At 35.7% G+C, this 18,872-nt stretch overlaps 1 protein-coding gene across 1 annotated transcript; it reads right to left on the bottom strand.

The window, feature by feature from the left end:
- Nucleotides 1-15,024: 15,024 nt before the first annotated feature.
- On the bottom strand, nucleotides 15,025-17,345 carry LOC145009512 (protein disulfide isomerase-like 1-4). The gene is made up of 7 exons (XM_078968196.1): nucleotides 17,184-17,345; nucleotides 17,057-17,097; nucleotides 16,859-16,928; nucleotides 16,696-16,776; nucleotides 16,457-16,576; nucleotides 16,309-16,365; nucleotides 15,025-15,114 (listed from the first exon to the last, which is right to left on the bottom strand). Exons 1-7 carry the CDS (start codon nucleotides 17,343-17,345, stop codon nucleotides 15,025-15,027), a joined length of 621 nt encoding a protein of 206 aa, XP_078824322.1.
- Nucleotides 17,346-18,872: the final 1,527 nt, after the last annotated feature.

Raw genomic sequence — 18,872 nt, 5'->3', positions numbered from 1 at the left:
ACTTATATATTCATATATAAGTAAGTATATAGTTATTCATATATGAATATCTATGATCGTTACCAACACCTCTACCGTCATCACCTTCGCCACCAACCATCATATTCATATATGAATTATCATGTGTGAATAAACACTAACTTATTCATATATGAATATACTTATATATTAATATATTAATACATTAAATTATATATGAATCTTATCTATTATGTCGCCCCAGACTGTTTTTGTCAAAAATCGATCTAAGAGATATTAACCAAATTGTATGAGAGGTTGTGTTGTTATTGTTGGATTAGGTGTCTAAGCCCATAACTATAATTGGTATATAATTGAATTGATAATAGCACAATCCTTTTGGGTTGCCTTCAAACCTGACAATTGAATATGATAACAGAGAAAAGATTGATTTATTAATTTATTACTTTGTTAATAACTTAACTAGAAATCAAAATAAATGATTTACTAATGTATTATGGGTATAATATATTAATTAGAAATCATGTTGTTTAATTAATATTTAATCAAAATTTAATTTGGAATTAATTTTGGGATTAAATGAATTAATTAAAACTACAGGGACTAAAGGTGATAATGTTCAATAGTTGAGCATTGGGCAATTCTAGAACCTCCCTAAATAGGAGGGGGGGGGGGAAAGAAATCTAGAGCATCTCTAGGGTTTCCTTGGGCTCTAATGGTGTATTGGATGCCTTATGGAGGAAGTTAAGGGATTAGGGTTATCTTGGATACATCTGCCTTATCCAATACTTTCTTACCACCTATATAAACCCTCCTTATGATTAAATTTCGACAATGACTCCTCTAAGAGCCTAAGGGCCGAAATTTCTCTTCTATTACTCTCATTCTCAATAGTTTTCCTTGGTTGTTTGAGTTTGTTTGTGAACCATTAGAAGCACGACACTTGTGGCGCTTGCTACCAAAGGTCATTCAAGCAAGGTTTCAAGATTGTTTACAATAACAATCTTAAAGGTATGTATTATAACCCTATTATGTGATTTTCGATTATTATCCATAGATCTAGGGTTTATGCTTTGTTGTATATTATTGTATGTTCAATTAGAGAAAACGTACATTTCAATTAGGGTTGCATGTACACATAAGATTGTATGTTTTTCTCAAAACCCATCAGTAGTATCAGAGCCTATGTTTAGTTTTCTATTGAATTGATACTAATATGAACTTGAACAAGGAGGAGAAAACAAAATCGTCATTCTGTTCTTTGAACTCGTCGTGTTGTTCTTTGAACTCATCGTGTTGGACTGCAACACGATGTGTTTGTCTGTCAGATCCTGATTTTTGATTTTCTTGCCTAACTTTATTTATTTGGTTAATATTTGGTAATTGTCTTTTATTAAATCTGCCATAATATGATTTTTGGTAATATTAGATAATTAAATAAGACCTAAATGTTAGGAGATAATTTTGAATTGAATAATGTTGATTTTATTTGATTATAATTATCCTTATGGATATGATTGATAATGTAATTAATTGTTTAATTAAAGGATAATTGGTTATTAAATAATTAATTTGATTATTAATCGCACTTAACAATTAATGTCAAATATTATTAGGTTATTTTAAATTTGAATTAAAAGGTTTAATTTTTGAAATTTAAAATGTAAACCCTAAAATTACATCCTTATGGATTTTATTGATAATTTAATAAAATGACAGTTAATAAATTCATATATGGTTTAAATCTAATTTACTAAATTATTAAACACTTGGATTTTTAAAATGTTTAAAATTCACCTTATACTATATATATAATTAAGAGTTTAATATATATTATATGTATAAGAAAAGTCAGTCGAACCGCTTGTACGCCTCATTCAAGAAGTCATACTATAAACGGAGTTTAAGGAAGCGGTCTGTAAAATGACCGTCATTGGGTATTCATTCTTACTCACTACTCTCTTGTATGGTGGAGGTTCGTTAGCCGAACGGGTTCGATATGACAATAAATCATCAATAAAAGTATGATGATAAAGTAACTAAACCATTTTCTAAAATCTCATTCTTATTTACTTTAGGAAAAATGTGAATTTTATGCCAACCCATGAAATTGCACATTGCACCTTATTGGTCGTTAGTGGAGTGTGAATGGTTAACCGACACACTAATATGGGACATATTGTTGGCAACGGGTGTCTCGAAAATTACCATTGAATTAATGGAGTGTGTGTGGTTAACCAACACGTTAATTTCAGATGATAAATGACATCCAAAGTATCAAACTAATCTGCATGGTTATTCACATCTCGTTTATAAAATTCTTTTTATAAAAGTTCTTTTAAAAAGTAAAAGTTAAAAGTTGTTTTTAAAAAATGTTTGAATGATATTTCTTGACTTTTGAATGTCTTTTACCTTTTAAAATGCCAAAAGTTACAAAAAGATATAATTTCTTAACTTTTGAAAAACCCTTTTCTTTCTTCTTAGCAAAAAGTTATTTTGAAAAATACTTTTCTAATTCCCAAACGTCTTTTAAATTTTTTTTAACTTCTTGAAAAGGGATAATGACTTAAAAGGGTAATACGATTTGTACACATTTGGTCACTGGGTTTTTTTCGTCTACATTTACCCCTTCAACCTGTTAAAGTGTACACATTCGGTCCTTATGACCGGTTATTGCAGGTTAACTGGTAAAATGAGTTAATAGGGTAATATATTTCACATTTTGTACATATTTAGTCCTTAATATTTAAGTACACATTTTGTCTTTAATATTTTTTTGCTTCAAAAAAAGTCTTTCTTGTTTTTGTACTCATTCAGTACTTATGAATGATTTCTTTAGTTTTTTCTCACAACAATCGTTGATGAGGTATTTTGGGTTGTTGATGCTTAAGTCCATAGCGATCTTGACTGCTTGATTGCGTAGGTCTTGTTGTTTGGCTTAGGTTTTGTGTTATGAACGTCGTAACTTCATATATAATATCACATTTTAACGATTTTTATATCCAAATGTTCGTTATTTTAGTCTACTACAACTTTCGTTAAGATTATTATCGTTAAAATGTAATATATTTTTACTTATGATTTTATAAATAACATCCATACACACATTTTCATAAAAAAATATGGATATAAATATATATTACTTTTTAACGAAAGTAATCTAAACGAAAGTTGTAGTAGGGTAAAATACGAACACATGGATATAAAGATCGTTAAAATCCGAGATCTAAAGAAGTTATGACGTTCTGAACACATGACCTAAGAAACAAAGTAGTCGAGATCGCGATGGATATAAGAATCAAAAGCCCCAAACATCTAATTAATGATTGTCCCACGTAGGATGACATGAGAAAAACCTAAAAAAACACTCATAAATGCTAAAAGAGTATGATGCGACCTTGCTCCTGTTCTATCCACCTGATGTTCTCCGGCGTTAAGTTATCACTGCAAGATCACAAAGAACAAAGGTCGTCAGCCGCTTTCCGGGAGGGGCTCCCGGAAGAACGCTTCGACGACCAAGTTAGAGGGTGTTTAGGGTATGTGTATATTCTCCGGTAGGGATCCAGAGAACTTACCTCATGGGTCTGAGAATGTACCCTTTTTATACCTACCTCCCTTGCCTGATCCGTACTAGACAATATCGTTTTTCAGAAGACAGGATCAGGGGCGCCGATTGGAGAGTCGTGCGCCTTTAACCATTAGGGTGCTCTTATTGGCTTTGACGGTAATGGGGCGATCCTCCTGCTCGTCTCCTGACCGTTACTTTTTATCTTGGAGCTGGGAGCGTCTCTAGGCGGACGCGAGCCTTTTGCCTGTGCGTTCCGCTCCCAAGAATACCAATGGTCGCTAAGCTTGTTGGGTCGGGTTTGGTTGGCGTGCGCGAGCCATTCGTCTGTGCCTCCCACTCCCGGGAGCCCCAGTAGACACTAAGCCTGCTGGGCTAGGCCCGACTGGCGTGTCCGGCTCGTGCTTCTATCATGCTGCCCTAGGCACATCATCAAGTCCCCTAGTCCTGTAGGCGTACCATTGCAGTGCTAGCTACGATGTTCTAGACTTAGATAGCTTACACACGTCGGTTTTCCTTTGCCCGTCGTTCCGTCTTTAATGGCGATGTGACTGCACATGATGTCTGGCGGTTACGTCATCATTGATGGGTCTTATACAAACAATCCTATGTGTGCATGCAACCCTAGTATTGGATCTATGTTTTCACTATTAGTTATACAACTTTATGAACACAAAAAGAAACCTGGCATGCTACTATAATTTTCGAAATTCATATATAAAGCTAGAATACATACCTTTTGTTGTTATATAGCAATAACAACTAGTTCCTTGAATTTCCTTAGCTCTTGAAAGCAAGTACCACAAGTGTAGTACCTCTAATGGAGTCACAAACACCATATGCAACTTGGATGAAGAGGAGAAGAAAAAAAGGCACCAAAAACGGCTGGAAACCCTAATGGAAGTGTTGTCCTCGTTTTTGGGGCTTAAGGGTCCCTTTTATACATGTAGGCTATTAGGGTTTACAACTAGGAAACCCTAATCTGACTGCTTAGGCCCTAAGCATCCCATGGACTCCTTAAACATATCCCTTGGACGATTTCTAATGGGCTTCCCATAGAATTCGTTCAACCTATATATTATTAGGTGATCCATAGCCCAATTATAATTATCTTATAATTACAACTTCAGTCCCCTAAGTTTAATTAATCTCTTTTAACCACAAAATTAATTCTTAATTAATTCTTGACCAATATTAATTAAACAATATGATTTCTCCTTTAATATATTATTCTCATAATATATTAATAAATCATATTTAAACCTTTCTCTCCTTAAATCATCCTACATATTGCTATGGTGAAGGCAACCCAAAAGGACCATGCTCATAATCGGGTCAAGTACATACCAAAACAGTTATGGACTTAGACACTAATCCAACAGTCTCCCACTTGGATAAGTCTAATAACTATTTTTCGTATGACTTCAGAACCTGATCAGCAATCGTAGCTTTCAAAAGCCGCTATCAACTCTGATCTTATCAGATAGCGTGTCCTCTAGATAAGGGATTATATATTCCTCCATTCTCAAGATATCGTATAGACAAAAGACATGAATTTCAATCATTCTCTCTATACTATTTCCCGACTTCCGACTCATGACGACTGATAACAGACTACAATTGAACACATCAACTTAGTCCCGGCTTGGCCAAGCGCTTAGGTGTCATCACTAAATCATCGAGAGGCCCACATATATCGCTTTTATCCCACTTTAGGTAAAAGGAATGGATAAAATTCGACTCAAATGCTCGCTTGCATTTACTGATCGAATCACACACAACAATAAGTTTTATAACACCAAGTTACTGGTGTGTTTACTTATTATCAATGTGTAACTGACCAACAAATAACAACTCACACGTCTCGGTTTCAAGAATATACAATATTATCATCTCACTAATCACTCGTGATAAAACCGTGAAGTGATCCAAGTGAGCGTGGGTTTAATCCAATACTTTAATCTTATCAAAGCACTCACGAACTCTGCAGCAAACTTGTGCCATGTCTAAACACTTCAGACAATCTACAGACAGATTCATGACAGTCTTTATTCATACCTACTCCCAACGTATGACCAACTGTGGATGTTTGAATAACCTAGTTATTCTGGAAGCCAAAACATGCAAATTGAAACATAACAACAATACTTAATCCTATATGGCCCCAAACTTGTGAGAGTAAATAAAACCCTTCTATTTATCCACCATATTGATTACTCATTATTTATCATTTAATGTTTCGGATAATCAACTCATTGCTTGAATTACAACAACAATTGTCCCATGCTCTAAGCATGCACACCGTATTTCCTATGGTCCATGCTTTGTGAAATAGATCAATTGAACACATTTCCAATCATTCTCATTTCACGACTCCAAATCCATTTTCATAAGTGTAAGAATATCAAATTCTCGCTACTTATAGAATATGCTAGATCTTAACACTTTATGCAACGATCCCTTCATAATGTCATTGCACTATTGCCAATGATATTACAAAGTCTTCTATCGGAGATTGTTACAAGACAATTCCTTAGATATGATGTCTCTCACTCAAAGTACATTCCTTTGAACATCCTTTTGCATAAAAGTTTCTAATCTAGATTTTCAATACTTACTTCCTAATATGAACACGCTTCCATATTACCCTCATGACAACCCATTCTTAATAGAATCTTTTCTATTTGTAATGATGTCGATATGGTCCATCCAATATGGAAACATTTCCATATTTTTTCAATACTATACTTCCAACTACTCACAAGCGACCAATCCTCGTCGAACTTTGGATTGTCCTTTGATAGTTGTTTAATTATTTTAGTCAAAACCAATTCTAGTCCCTTTTTTCCCTCTAAATGCGCTAGACATTTGGAAAATTTTAGAATGGTAAAATACTATAGCATTTGCAATCGATCCTATACCCGAAGCGTATGGGACACAATGCATAATGTCCTACATAAAGATATGATACTTTACCAATCTTTTGCCATAATATTTTATGTGTCATGTTCTCATAATTCGAACTATGAAGAGGGATGCCGTAATCATAATCGTTTTAAGAACACACAATGTATCCTTTGACTGAAAATATTAAAATTTCTTAATCTAAGCTTTAGATTTTGAAACGGAGTATAATATTCTCTCCCTTAATTATAGCAAAACAACTTTTCAACCCATGCAACTTTGCAAATTAAATCTTTGTTTTTCTATAATTAATATTGCTAACTTGCAATACTTTCCATAATAATCATACAATCATAACTTTTATGCTCCCACTATCATGATGATTACTATAAAACATAACACTTATGCTCTCACTAGCTTCGACATGTATTCATAAACATCTTAACTTTCAGAAAGACAATAACTATTGAATTTCTTAAGTCCATGTTTCTAATACTTAGTGCTTTGATAATCTTTTATCAAGGCTTCTTGAACTTATACACCTTTGCCTTAGATAGTTCATATGTGTGTCTTAACAATTAAGACTAATTGCCAAACCTCACAATTCAAATTATGGAAAGGGATACCGTAACCATGATCGAATTCGAGAATGCAATTTTACAATCACTATCTTCTTAAAATCTTTCTAAGTGAAAGCATTTCCTCACAATCATTTTCATGAAGGAGGAAATCTTATGACACTTAGATTTAAATGGTGTATTTGTTCCTATCCATGTGAATTTGTTAAAACCAAAGTTTATGACAAATTCAAACTCATATGGACTGACCTTTCTTAATCTTGATTTCTTGCCTTATGGTAGCACAGCTGCCCACCATGTCATCCAAGTAGTTAAGCAGCTCACCCTTTCTTATCAATGTACTTTCATTGATCAAGGTCCTTGCTTTTTATGCATTCAAATGAGAATTCATAGAACTCACATGCATAATTAACTCAAATGGATTGGCACAGAATCAAAATAATGTCAACACGATAGGTTGTAAACCTCAACTCGTGCGCTAGTGATGATCGATAAGGTTTATTTGATTTGTTCTTGAAACTTTTTCAAAACATTAAAACTCCCACTGACCTCTTGACATATATGATTCTCTTTGTCAAGAAACATTTCTTGACAATCAAATATTCAAGAGTCAGTGCAGTTATTATCAAGACAAGAACACTTCACAAGTTGGTCCTAGTTGGTCTTTGTCTTATCCAAGACATCACAACTTACTAATCTCAAATATACAAGAATGAGAAAACTTTTCCAAGTTCCATATTTGATGAGTGTTATAAACCTACTTAAAACTTTTCACTCAATGTCACAATCTTGACTTTAAGACTTGATATTGGAACGAAGTATGATTGACTTCTTGATTTAACCATTTCTACAATACTTGATTCCTCTTCTTAGACATGCAATTGCACTAAGACTCACTTAGAGGATCTATTGAGACATGGTTCTTAATCTTTAAGACTTATCATAAAACACAATAAAAGGTACTCTCCCTTCTTTCTAGAAGAGAGAAACTTTTATCTTTCTGCCTACTTGATTCTTCTTTATTCGTTCTACTATTCATTGAAACTCTTTCAATCAATCTCAGAATTACACTTAATCTTATAAGTATAATCACATTTACTAAACTTTAGTAAATCATGACGAATATCTTTGTCACTCTTGTGGTGGACTTGATCAACGCACAACCTAGTGTACTTGATCTCCTAGTCTTTTAACTGACACTTTGCCAAAGAATTAGTCTAAGTTTCCCAAATGTGAAATTTTTCCATTCATCATACAATACACATTGCATGATTCCAAGTTTCTGTCCAATTGAAACTTGGGCGATGAGAAAGTCTCCCTATTTGGTACACTTTTGACATTTCCATAATTAAGAATCAAATCCATTTTGCTAATAATAGAAGTACATGAACATCAATTTTTCATATATTTCATTGTAAGGATAAATAAATAAGACAAAATCAAAATTTATTTTATTGCGGAAAAAACTTGTCCTTACAATGCAATTCAACTGAAAAACTATGTTATTCTAACTCCAAGTTGTAGCTCAAGAATCCATTCTTCAAGTAATGCGATCGAAATCCATTTCTTCATGATCAGATTCAGCTCACTTCTTTTCTCAAGCTTCCTTTCTTTTCTTCGATCCTACAAAACATCAAAATGTAATCTTATCACATCATGTATTAAGAATCTAGAATAGGAACTTAAAAGAGTTAGTTAATGGATTTTACCTGAAGCAGAGTCATACGTCTTGACTCTCCCATCTCTTAGATCTCTCAGGTAATTAGGGCAGCTTCGTCTCCAATGCCCCTTCTCTTGGCAATAAAAGCAAATAGACTCCTTTGGTACAACACATCGGACAATCACAGACTTAGTTCTTTCTGGACTTCCAATGTTGCCAGTGTCCATTGAAGTTTGGGAGTTTGATTCACTAGACAAATTTGCTTGACCAACACGCCAAATCATTGCTGATTTAGCAGCTATAAGCAAATAGGTGAGATCAATTAGGGTCACGTCGTGGTCCATCATATAGTACTCTCTAACGAACTCACTATATGATTCAGGAAGTGACTGAAGAACCCAGTCAACAGCCAACTCACTTGAAATCTCGACACCCAACATGTTTAACCTATCAATGTATGACTTCATCTCTAAGACGTGCGCACACACAGGTTTCCCATCTTCGTGTTTACTTGCCAAAAGGGCTTGAGTGAGCTTGAACTTTTCAAGCCTTTGAACTTGTGGGTCAGGGAGAATAATTGGAGGAGGTGGAGGAAGTGAAGCATGACTCTCATTTCCTTGATCGTATCTCGGAACGTCATCTTCATTTGGAAAGCTTGTTCCAAAGGATTTGGGAAGACCATTGTAAGATTCAGACATCTACAAAACGGGAGAAAATTCAAGTTAAGTTGATTAGAATTCTTGATGCAACACCCAAATGAAACATCAAGCTAGGATCCAACACAATACTCTACAACCTAGAAGAGGGATGCCGTAATCTAGTTGCAGAATATTTGAAGGTAGGTAAATGACGATTTACCAATTTCCACCATGAAAAACGAAAAAAAAGTTTAAGTTTTAAATGAATTGAAACTCCTAGATCTTTTGAGACTCATTGAACTCTTCAATGGCATGTTTAATCTCGATTATGCCCTACTATTCGTGACTGGGATGCCGAGGATCACAAACAAGGTGTAAATAACCATACGAATCACGTGGTGCACCCAATGCTACTATCACCTAATCAATGTGCCGGTCAGCCACACACGCTCCATTGATCTATGATAAGCATCGAGCCACCCTTTGCCACCAATGTCATCCCCAAATTAGTGTGTCGGTTAACCACACACGCTCCACTAACGTTTGACAAGGGTACGAAGTGTAATTCCATGGGTTAGCATACAATTTCACATTTTGCCTAAAGTAACTATGATTTGGGAATTTGAAAAAGCATTTAGTTACTTTGTACTTCATTATACTTATAATGAAAGGTTTCTGTCCTATCCTACCCGTTCGGCTAACGACCCTCCACTAGTCAAGAGTGCGGTTGGTAAGAGTAGATACCCATTCAATCGCCATTTTATAGGCAATTTCCTTAAACATCCCTTATAGACTAGTTTCGTGAATGAGGCCTACTAACGGTAAGACTGACTTTTTAGTTATACATATATAATATTAAACTTTTAATGTTATATATAGTATAAGGGTGTATTCTACACTTTTAAAATACTAGGTGGTTTAAATTATACTTTTAACTAACCAAAATCATTATGGATTTATTAAATCTCTTTTAATTATACACTTAATTAATTTAATAAAACCATAAGGGTTTAATTTGAACTTTTCAAAATCAGGGTTTTGGAATTTAGACTTTCAAAATTAACTTTTAATCAACAATTTAAATTCCAAAACTTGAGGGCAAGTTTTGAAACTCTTCAAAACAATTAGGTTTTAATCTCACTTAAAATTTTCGAATTTAAGACATTTAAATTAAAATTTTAAATATTAAAACTCTTGATTTAATAATTACCATAAATTAAACAATTAATTTAAATTATTAAATCACAAGGGATTATCTAGATCATGAGGATAATTACCAATTATACATCTAAGATATCCTAATCCCTTGAATCCCTCTCTAAATCTCGAAAATAAGGGATGGGATAATTCAAGATCTTTAATTACCATATTTAACAATTAAAAGATAATTACAAGATATGGGATTATCCAAATCCCTAAAATTTAGGATCTAACCTTGGGGAAGGAGGTAATTTCGAAATCCAAGGGTTGGATAACCCTAGATTTCAAAATCTTGGAGGCTAAGGAAAGGATTTGGGAAACCCTAGCAAAAATCGCCATCTAGGGTTTTGCAACCCGGATTGCGAAAATTACCTAGCCTTTAGGGTTTATTAGCCATAAACCCTAATATGTCAAGTTCACAAATTTGAATAAAAGCTAATTGAAAACAAAAACCAATGGCTCTGAAACCACTGATGGGTCTTATACAAACAATCCTATGTGTGCATGCAACCCTAGTATTGGATCTATGTTTTCACTATTAGTTATACAACTTTATGAACACAAAAAGAAACCTGGCATGCTACTATAATTTTTGAAATTCATAAATAAAGCTAGAATACATACCTTTTGTTGTTATATAGCAATAACAACTAGTTCCTTGAATTTCCTTAGCTCTTGAAAGCAAGTACCACAAGTGTAGTACCTCTAATGGAGTCACAAACACCATATGCAACTTGGATGAAGAGGAGAAGAAAAAGAGGCACCAAAAACGGCTGGAAACCCTAATGGAAGTGTTGTCCTCGTTTTTGGGGCTTAAGGGTCCCTTTTATACATGTAGGCTATTAGGGTTTACAACTAGGAAACCCTAATCTGACTGCTTAGGCCCTAAGCATCCCATGGACTCCTTAAACATATCCCTTGGACGATTTCTAATGGGCTTCCCATAGAATTCGTTCAACCTATATATTATTAGGTGATCCATAGCCCAATTATAATTATCTTATAATTACAACTTCAGTCCCCTAAGTTTAATTAATCTCTTTTAACCACAAAATTAATTCTTAATTAATTCTTGACCAATATTAATTAAACAATATGATTTCTCCTTTAATATATTATTCTCATAATATATTAATAAATCATATTTAAACCTTTCTCTCCTTAAATCATCCTACATATTGCTATGGTGAAGGCAACCCAAAAGGACCATGCTCATAATCGGGTCAAGTACATACCAAAACAGTTATGGACTTAGACACTAATCCAACAATCATGTCAAGCATTTAAATGTCCCACCTCTCCCTCTTCTTTATAGGGGCTTTCGAACGGTTTACCTTTATCCTTCCCTTCTTCCTTCTTTGCCTTCTTCTTTCTTCCTTTTTCTTTCTTCTTTTCCTCATGGCAGACCTTCCCGGAATCGTCCCCTCTACCACTGAGTATCGTCGCCTGGAGGCCACCTATGGCTTATCTTCTTTGGAAGGTGTAGAGTTTCCTGCACCTGGTTCTAGTATTTCCTCCCTTCCTCCCGGCAAGATTGGGGTTTTCTTGAAAACCCTAGACGCTAGAATCTATTTCCTGTTGACCGATTTTCAGGAGGAGGTCCTCCAGAAAGATGGTGTCAGTCTTCAAATGTTGACTCCCAATGCGGTTAACAAGGTGGTTGCGTTTGAAATGATCTGCAGAGCCAATGGGTATCTTCCGGATTATTTCGTCTTCAAGTTATTCTTTCGATTCTGTGTTACCGGAGACAAATACATCTTCTCGGTCCGGTGAGGAGGACATGTCTTGGTTCCCGACAGGCGCACCCTGAAGAACTGGCAGGATAAGTGGTTGTGGGTGAATCAGGAGTTAGTTGGGAGTGGTCGCTATCGTGCAAATGCTTTCGCCGAAACCATCCCTAAACTTTTTCCCCACAACCAGGGTGTCGCCGACTACCTGAAGAGTGTGCAGGTCTCTGCTGAGGATTACTCTGAGGCACTTCTTCCTGGGGTAGGGATGAGAACGTCCTGGAGGCGACGTGGCAAGATGGATGTGTTCTTCTCCGTCGTTGATGGTAAGTGTTTCATCCTTCTCTTCCCCTTTTTGTCCCCTTATTACTCCCGTGTTACTTATATTTTCCGTTCTGCTTGACGTAGGTGCTGAGTCCTCTCTGTCCATGGATGATGTGTTGCGCAAACGTTACCGGGGCACGTTGGAGTTTTGCGAGGTGGATCTGGTCGATCGGCTCCCTCCGCCCCGCCGAATGGATTAGCTTGCCCTGACCATTGTCCCTCCCGTTCCTCCAGCAGGTTCATCGATGTTCGAGGAGAACCCGTTACATGCTCGCCCCATTTCTGTTGTTATGCACCTAGGTGGTGTCTCTTCTTCTTCCATGGAGGGCAACGAAGATAGCAAAGAAGGAATCATTGCAGATGTCCAGCGGATGCAGGCAAAACGAAAAGTTGTACAAGCCATGGGCGAGCCTGTGACTGGAGCGCCCACCGCTTCCAAGAGAGTGCATACTAGGCGCAGCTTCTCTCGCCTACTGAGTTCTATGAATTCCACCCCAACTGGTGTGGTAGTGATCCCTGATGACGACATGCAATAGGCCGAATGGATTAATAGGGCGACTGAACAGCCCGTTATTTCAGACTTTTCTTCTATTCCTTCTCCTCGTGTTCCTTTTGTTCCTTCCAAGCTTTCCCCGGCCAAGGATTTTGGTGTCCCTGGGCAAGCTAATTCCCCCAAGGATAGTGGTTCTGGAGATGGTACTTCTGAGTCTGCTGTTTTTGTCCCACCCTGGGATCTTAGCAACGACTCCCGACTTTCTGTGTGTGCCAATGCTTTGGAATTTTCGGGCAAACCATTCCTTTCCCTAACCTGATGAGTCATGGAACCCTGTCCACGCTCCTACTGATAGTGAGATACGGGCCCGACCGACACTCACCCTTTCCCTAACCTGGGCCTCGCCCTTACTCTGCTACTAATGAGATATGGAACACCGTCCATACCCTGCTGTTTACGGGACCTCGTCCACACTCACCTCCTTACCAGGCACATACATGTATCACACAGACAACAAGTATAACTATCATGCAAACCATTCCTTGGGCACCCGCCCGCTAACATTGGACCTCGTGTTGAATATCATACTAGCATACTGTGCTTAGGGCTAACCCCCGGGTCTTCCTGCTCATAACTACATGGACCGGCATTGTGTCCGTAGACCCATCCACACAAAAGGGAAACTCACCTCGAACTGCTGAACTTGCTGATAACCTTCTGGATGCTGACCCACAATTCACTGAACTGCTGTTCCGCTAGCTCCCCGAGCTACCAATATCAATAAAACACTTAGCCTAATCGACTTCTCAAAAGTCAACCAAGTCAACTCTGGTAAAAGTCAAAGTCCTGGTCAAGGTCAACCTTCCAGGTCAACCCTACTCGCTGAGTCTACCTACTGACTCGCCGAGTTCATATGCTCAGAGTCCTTCTATTCGTGACTCGACTCGCCGAGTCAGCCCATGACTCGTCGAGTCCACCGATTTCTGAGTCTTGTCCTGTCTAACTCACTGAGTCTCCACCCGACTCACTGATTCTAGTCTTAACTCAAAGGTTTCAGGGTTTCGCGACCTGACTCGTCGAGTCCAAGAACAGACTCGCCGAGTCCAAGGCAATCTTCATCCGACTCGACGAGTTGTTCATCCCACTCGTCGAGTTTCTCCTAATCTTCATGCTACTTGCCGAGTCCACCTAAAGGACTCGCCGAGTCCATTCAGTTCTTCATACACGCAGAGGACTTTTGAGTCATGCTTGGACTCCAAACTGTAGATCTACCCTTCCCAAGCCTTTTCCTCATGTAAAGTTGCAAACTTTACGTGTAGAGAAGGAGATCTAGGCTAAACACACCATAAACTAGGGTTTAAGGCAAGGAGGCTCTATAATCAACTCAAGGGCAGATACTTTATGCTTCACAAGGCCAAAATGTGTTTAGATCCGAAGTAGCAACTTCAAATCTGGTTTCTAACTCAAATGGATATCTAAACATGGCTTAAAAACCCCAAAACTCATAACTAGAATAGATCTAAATGAAGGAAACGACTTAGTACCTTCAATAACTTTGAAAGGTTCCACAAACTCTGGATCTAAGGCCAATCCTTGAGGCTTCAATGATTTCCCTCTTCCTTCTTCCTTCAAATCACCCAAAAATGGCTTGGAAGCTTGAATGAGCAACAATGGGGCTTAGGGCTCGGTGTTCTGGATGAGAGGATCTTTAAAGGAACCCTAAGGAAGAGAATGAGACGTTTAAATACTACACAATGTCCCGGATTTAGGGTTTCTCTCTTCAGACTGGACTCGCCGAGTCCATTCTCCGACTCGCCGAGTCGGCCACTTACACCTTGACCCGGATCCCGCTCGGACTCGTCGAGTTCCTCCTTGGTATGTAGGCCTATACCATTTGTAAGCTATAATAAATAGGGATTATAATTTTGTATTTTACTCTTTTTCTGGTATGTAGGCCTATACCATTTGTAAGCTTCTAACATGAAGTACGACACAAATTTCAATTTTTTCTCCAGCCTCCATCTTTAGTCGTTGCTTTGACCATATCTGCAAGCAATTGAGTATAAGAGATAGCAACGTACTTTAGTTAATTACTATGACAACCAATTTAGAATAACGTGTCTTCTAACCCATGCAACGCGTGAGAAACTCATCTAGTTATAATTACAATTAAAACAAATATATATATATATATATATATATATATATATATATATATATATATATATATATATATATATAGGTTATTTTTTTTACTAACTATTGTGTGCCAAAATGCACACATCTGGACCAACGGATGGAATTAATCAATGGATATGATTTGAGAGTGCATGATATTAAAATGGGATAACATGTACCATATAATCACACAAATGTTAGCAAAATGGTATTTTGGACAATTAACTACATTTATAAAAGTAAATTTTCGGATTTTAAGGATAATTAATTCTCCTAATTTTAAAAATCTGAATTTTTTTAATTAATTCATTTTTAATTCTAACTTAATTTTTTAACATAACCGATTTATTCTATCTAAATATTTTTTTTGTAGAATGATGTGCTTTCAGAATTTTATTCTATTAGAATATTTTGAAGAATACCAAAATTGTTGAATTCGAGGTTGAAAAATAACAACATTTAACATATTCTTATACATCCGAACTTAAATACAAATTCATACAATATTCTTACAGACTAAAAGTCTTATACATTTTAATATAATTATACATATATTCTAAAAGAATATCAACAAAAATGAATAAAATTCTTAAAAAAAATAACAACATTCTTAAATTATGAGTATGATCAAACTTTATTCATTCTTCAAGTTATTCATATTAGATATTCAACGCATTCTTTCAGCCATTCCTATCATAAATACAAAATAAACTAATAATGGTTAAAAATGTGTTACTTGCTATTAATTATCACTTTATATATTCTGAAAGAATACATAGAATATAACATAATACATAAAATACATTCTAGCAGAATACATAGATTTTATTCTGGTAGAATACATAGAATACATTCAAAAGTATTGTATTTTCTGCTAATATAATTTTAGATTCCAAATATACAATAACGAGGGACAATAGAAATTGGAATTCAAAATCACAAATTGAACCAAAATAATACACAAATAAATTAATTACCTTTTTAAACAATTACATAAAACATGTGTTGCCAGTAATTTTGACAGAATGCATACCACAATTTATCTATCCAAATATCACTTACAGGATCAAAGCTTTTGTTTCCTGCTGGATAGAAAAGAATTGTCGGGTACCCATCAGCCTTCCAAAGTCCGAAATCCAAAATCAGAAATCACGTTTGGACTTAATTAAAAAACCTTTAAGATTCAAAAGATTAAAATTAAAAAAAATACCTTTGCCTTTGGATGTTCATTTGTAGTTCCATCCATATTTGTTATTACTAAGGAATCAATATCACATAAATGTTTAGCAAGTTTGTTGTAAGTTGGTTCTAGAGCTTGACAATGCCCACACTATGGTGTATTTTTTGACTCATCCAAGACAATGTAGATAAAAATGGGTTATATTGTAATATTTCATTCCATTCCATGACGGAATAGACCATTCCATTCCTTCCCCGATTCCATCTTACCTCTAGTAGAACATCTTTTGACTCATCCAAGACAATATCATCAAAGTTATTCCCAACTACTATCTTCACATCACCATCATTCTAACAATCATCAAAAGAAAAAGTTATAACTTACTCTCAGAATAAATATATAAAATCCGAATTCCCAAAAATAACAACTTACATTCTCAGGAATTGGATCAGATTTATAAAAAGCTTTAAGCTTTTCTTCCAAAAAAACCCTCCACAAAATCCTGGCAATTTGATATAAAAAGGACATTAAGACATTAAGAAACACCCAATTGGATTCTTACATTGTTAATTGAAGATCATTGTTAATTTTAATGCCTTAAGGTTTTCAAAGGTCAAATCTTGGTCAAACACAAATTTCTTCACATCATCATTTCTGGTATATCCAATAACCTGGTTAAGACATCCAGTATTTACATTACATTTTGAAAAAAGTAAAAAAAAAATGAGAAAAGATGGATAATGTAGAAGTGTCTTACTTGTGGAGCATCTCCTATGATGCCAAAATAATCTCCAATAGGCTTTATAAAACTAGTAATTCCATATACTTTGCCCTTGAATAACTTTGCAGCATTCACAAATGTCGGGAAAACCTTAGTTGAATCATTTGAAGTTGCTCCTTTGACCTCTGACAGTGACATTGATCGAAAAGAGTAGTCGTGGTGGTCAGTGGTAGCGGTGGATATGAGGAAGGAAGAGGGTAGTCACGATGGTTGACTGCGATGGAGATGATAGTGGTGGTCAGCAACCGAAAGGACAAGAAGATGGTGGTGGTTGTCGATAATGAAGACAAGATACATGTGGGTCGATGTTTCTTTAGGTTTAAACATTAGAAATTGAGTTCAAGAACATACCAGGGCTAGGATGTTAGGGCTAGGATGTTGGTGTACAGCGGTAACTATAGACCGATTTCGGTGATGGAATACGAAGCCGACAAAGGAGAGGGAGGAAGAAGATATGGCAGTGGCAAGATGAGGAATACAGAAGGTATGTCGATGGTTATAAAGAATAAATATTAGGTCAACGGGAAATCTACGAAAAAGTCCCAATATTTTAGGCCAGTTTACGATTTAGTCCCAAATTAAATTTTGTTTACAAAAAAGGATAGATTACTGACTAAAACTTCGGATTAACCCTTCGTGGCCGGTTTCACAAATTTAGCCGGTATCTCGTCTTTTTTCGTTAATTAATCCAAATTTTGGGGCTTTTTCATTAATTAATCAAAATTTTAGGGTTTTTCATTATTTATTACCAATAAACCAAAATATTTGGACTTTTATGAAGATTACCTTTAAACCCGTGTTGCAGAAATCGGCCTTGGCGGCCGATTAATCGCTTGGCGGTCTCGAACCAATTACGATTAGGGGCTTGGTGGAAATTAGTCAAAATCGGTCAAACTCGGGCTTGGTGATCCTTGGCGGCCTTGGCGGTCATAGGTTGGAAATATTTAAAAAATTAAAAAAATAATAATAATTTTCAAATATTACATCAAAGTTTTAAAATTTTAAATTTTTAAGCTTTCAAATTTTAAAATATTGTACTAAAATTTTAAAATTTAAAATGTTCGAATACTTAATTTTTTAGGAAATATTAATTTTTTAAATAATTTTATTAATAATTTAGGGTCCCTGATTAATCGCCAATTAATCTCCGCCGAATCTTATTAATCGCTTATCGCAAGTCGACCGTCGAGCTACCGCCGATTGATTTTTACAACCTTGCCTTAAAATAATATATATTATATGATCTAATTTAATATGTACTATTCCATGTCTTCTTTCTTATCCTCTTCTAGGCTCACCGTGTGTTTTTATCGGTGTTGTCAAACCCAACAACAAAAATTTCACTCACAAGCCTCGTTAACTCCATCAATTTTCCAAAATTATCCATTCACAACTCTATGATCATCTTTCAATCTCCAAATAAAGAACGGAGAAAATCCTTGTTGATTACGTGGATGTCCTTATTACCTAACCATGACTTAAACCATGGTTCCAACACTTGGATGTTCCTATTACTTAACCATGACTTGAACCCATACACTAATGGCGTTGTCCATAATGTTGTTAACAATAGAAGACGAATGTCACATGTTCAACCACTTATACATTGGCTCAAGTCTTACTTGACCCTTGTTTCCTTACAACACTATAGAAGCCCCAACGTAA

The sequence above is a fragment of the Lactuca saligna genome, chromosome 8 (assembly GCF_052625555.1).
Source record: "Lactuca saligna cultivar CGN05327 chromosome 8, ASM5262555v1, whole genome shotgun sequence".
NCBI classification, from domain to species: domain Eukaryota; kingdom Viridiplantae; phylum Streptophyta; class Magnoliopsida; order Asterales; family Asteraceae; genus Lactuca; species Lactuca saligna.
Note: the sequence above shows the minus strand (reverse complement) of the source record. Positions and strands in the feature narration are given on the sequence as shown.

What these genes read in the sequence shown, in the direction of transcription:
- LOC145009512 (XM_078968196.1), bottom strand. Translation starts at nt 17,345, where the DNA reads ATGTCACTGTCAGAGGTCAAAGGAGCAACTTCAAATGATTCAACTAAG. An exon ending in CTGATCCAATTCCTGAGAAT is followed by an intron (nt 16,777 to 16,858) that starts GTAAGTTGTTAT and finishes GATGATTGTTAG; the next exon opens with AATGATGGTGATGTGAAGAT. An exon ending in ATGAACATCCAAAGGCAAAG is followed by an intron (nt 16,366 to 16,456) that starts GTATTTTTTTTA and finishes GGACTTTGGAAG; the next exon opens with GCTGATGGGTACCCGACAAT.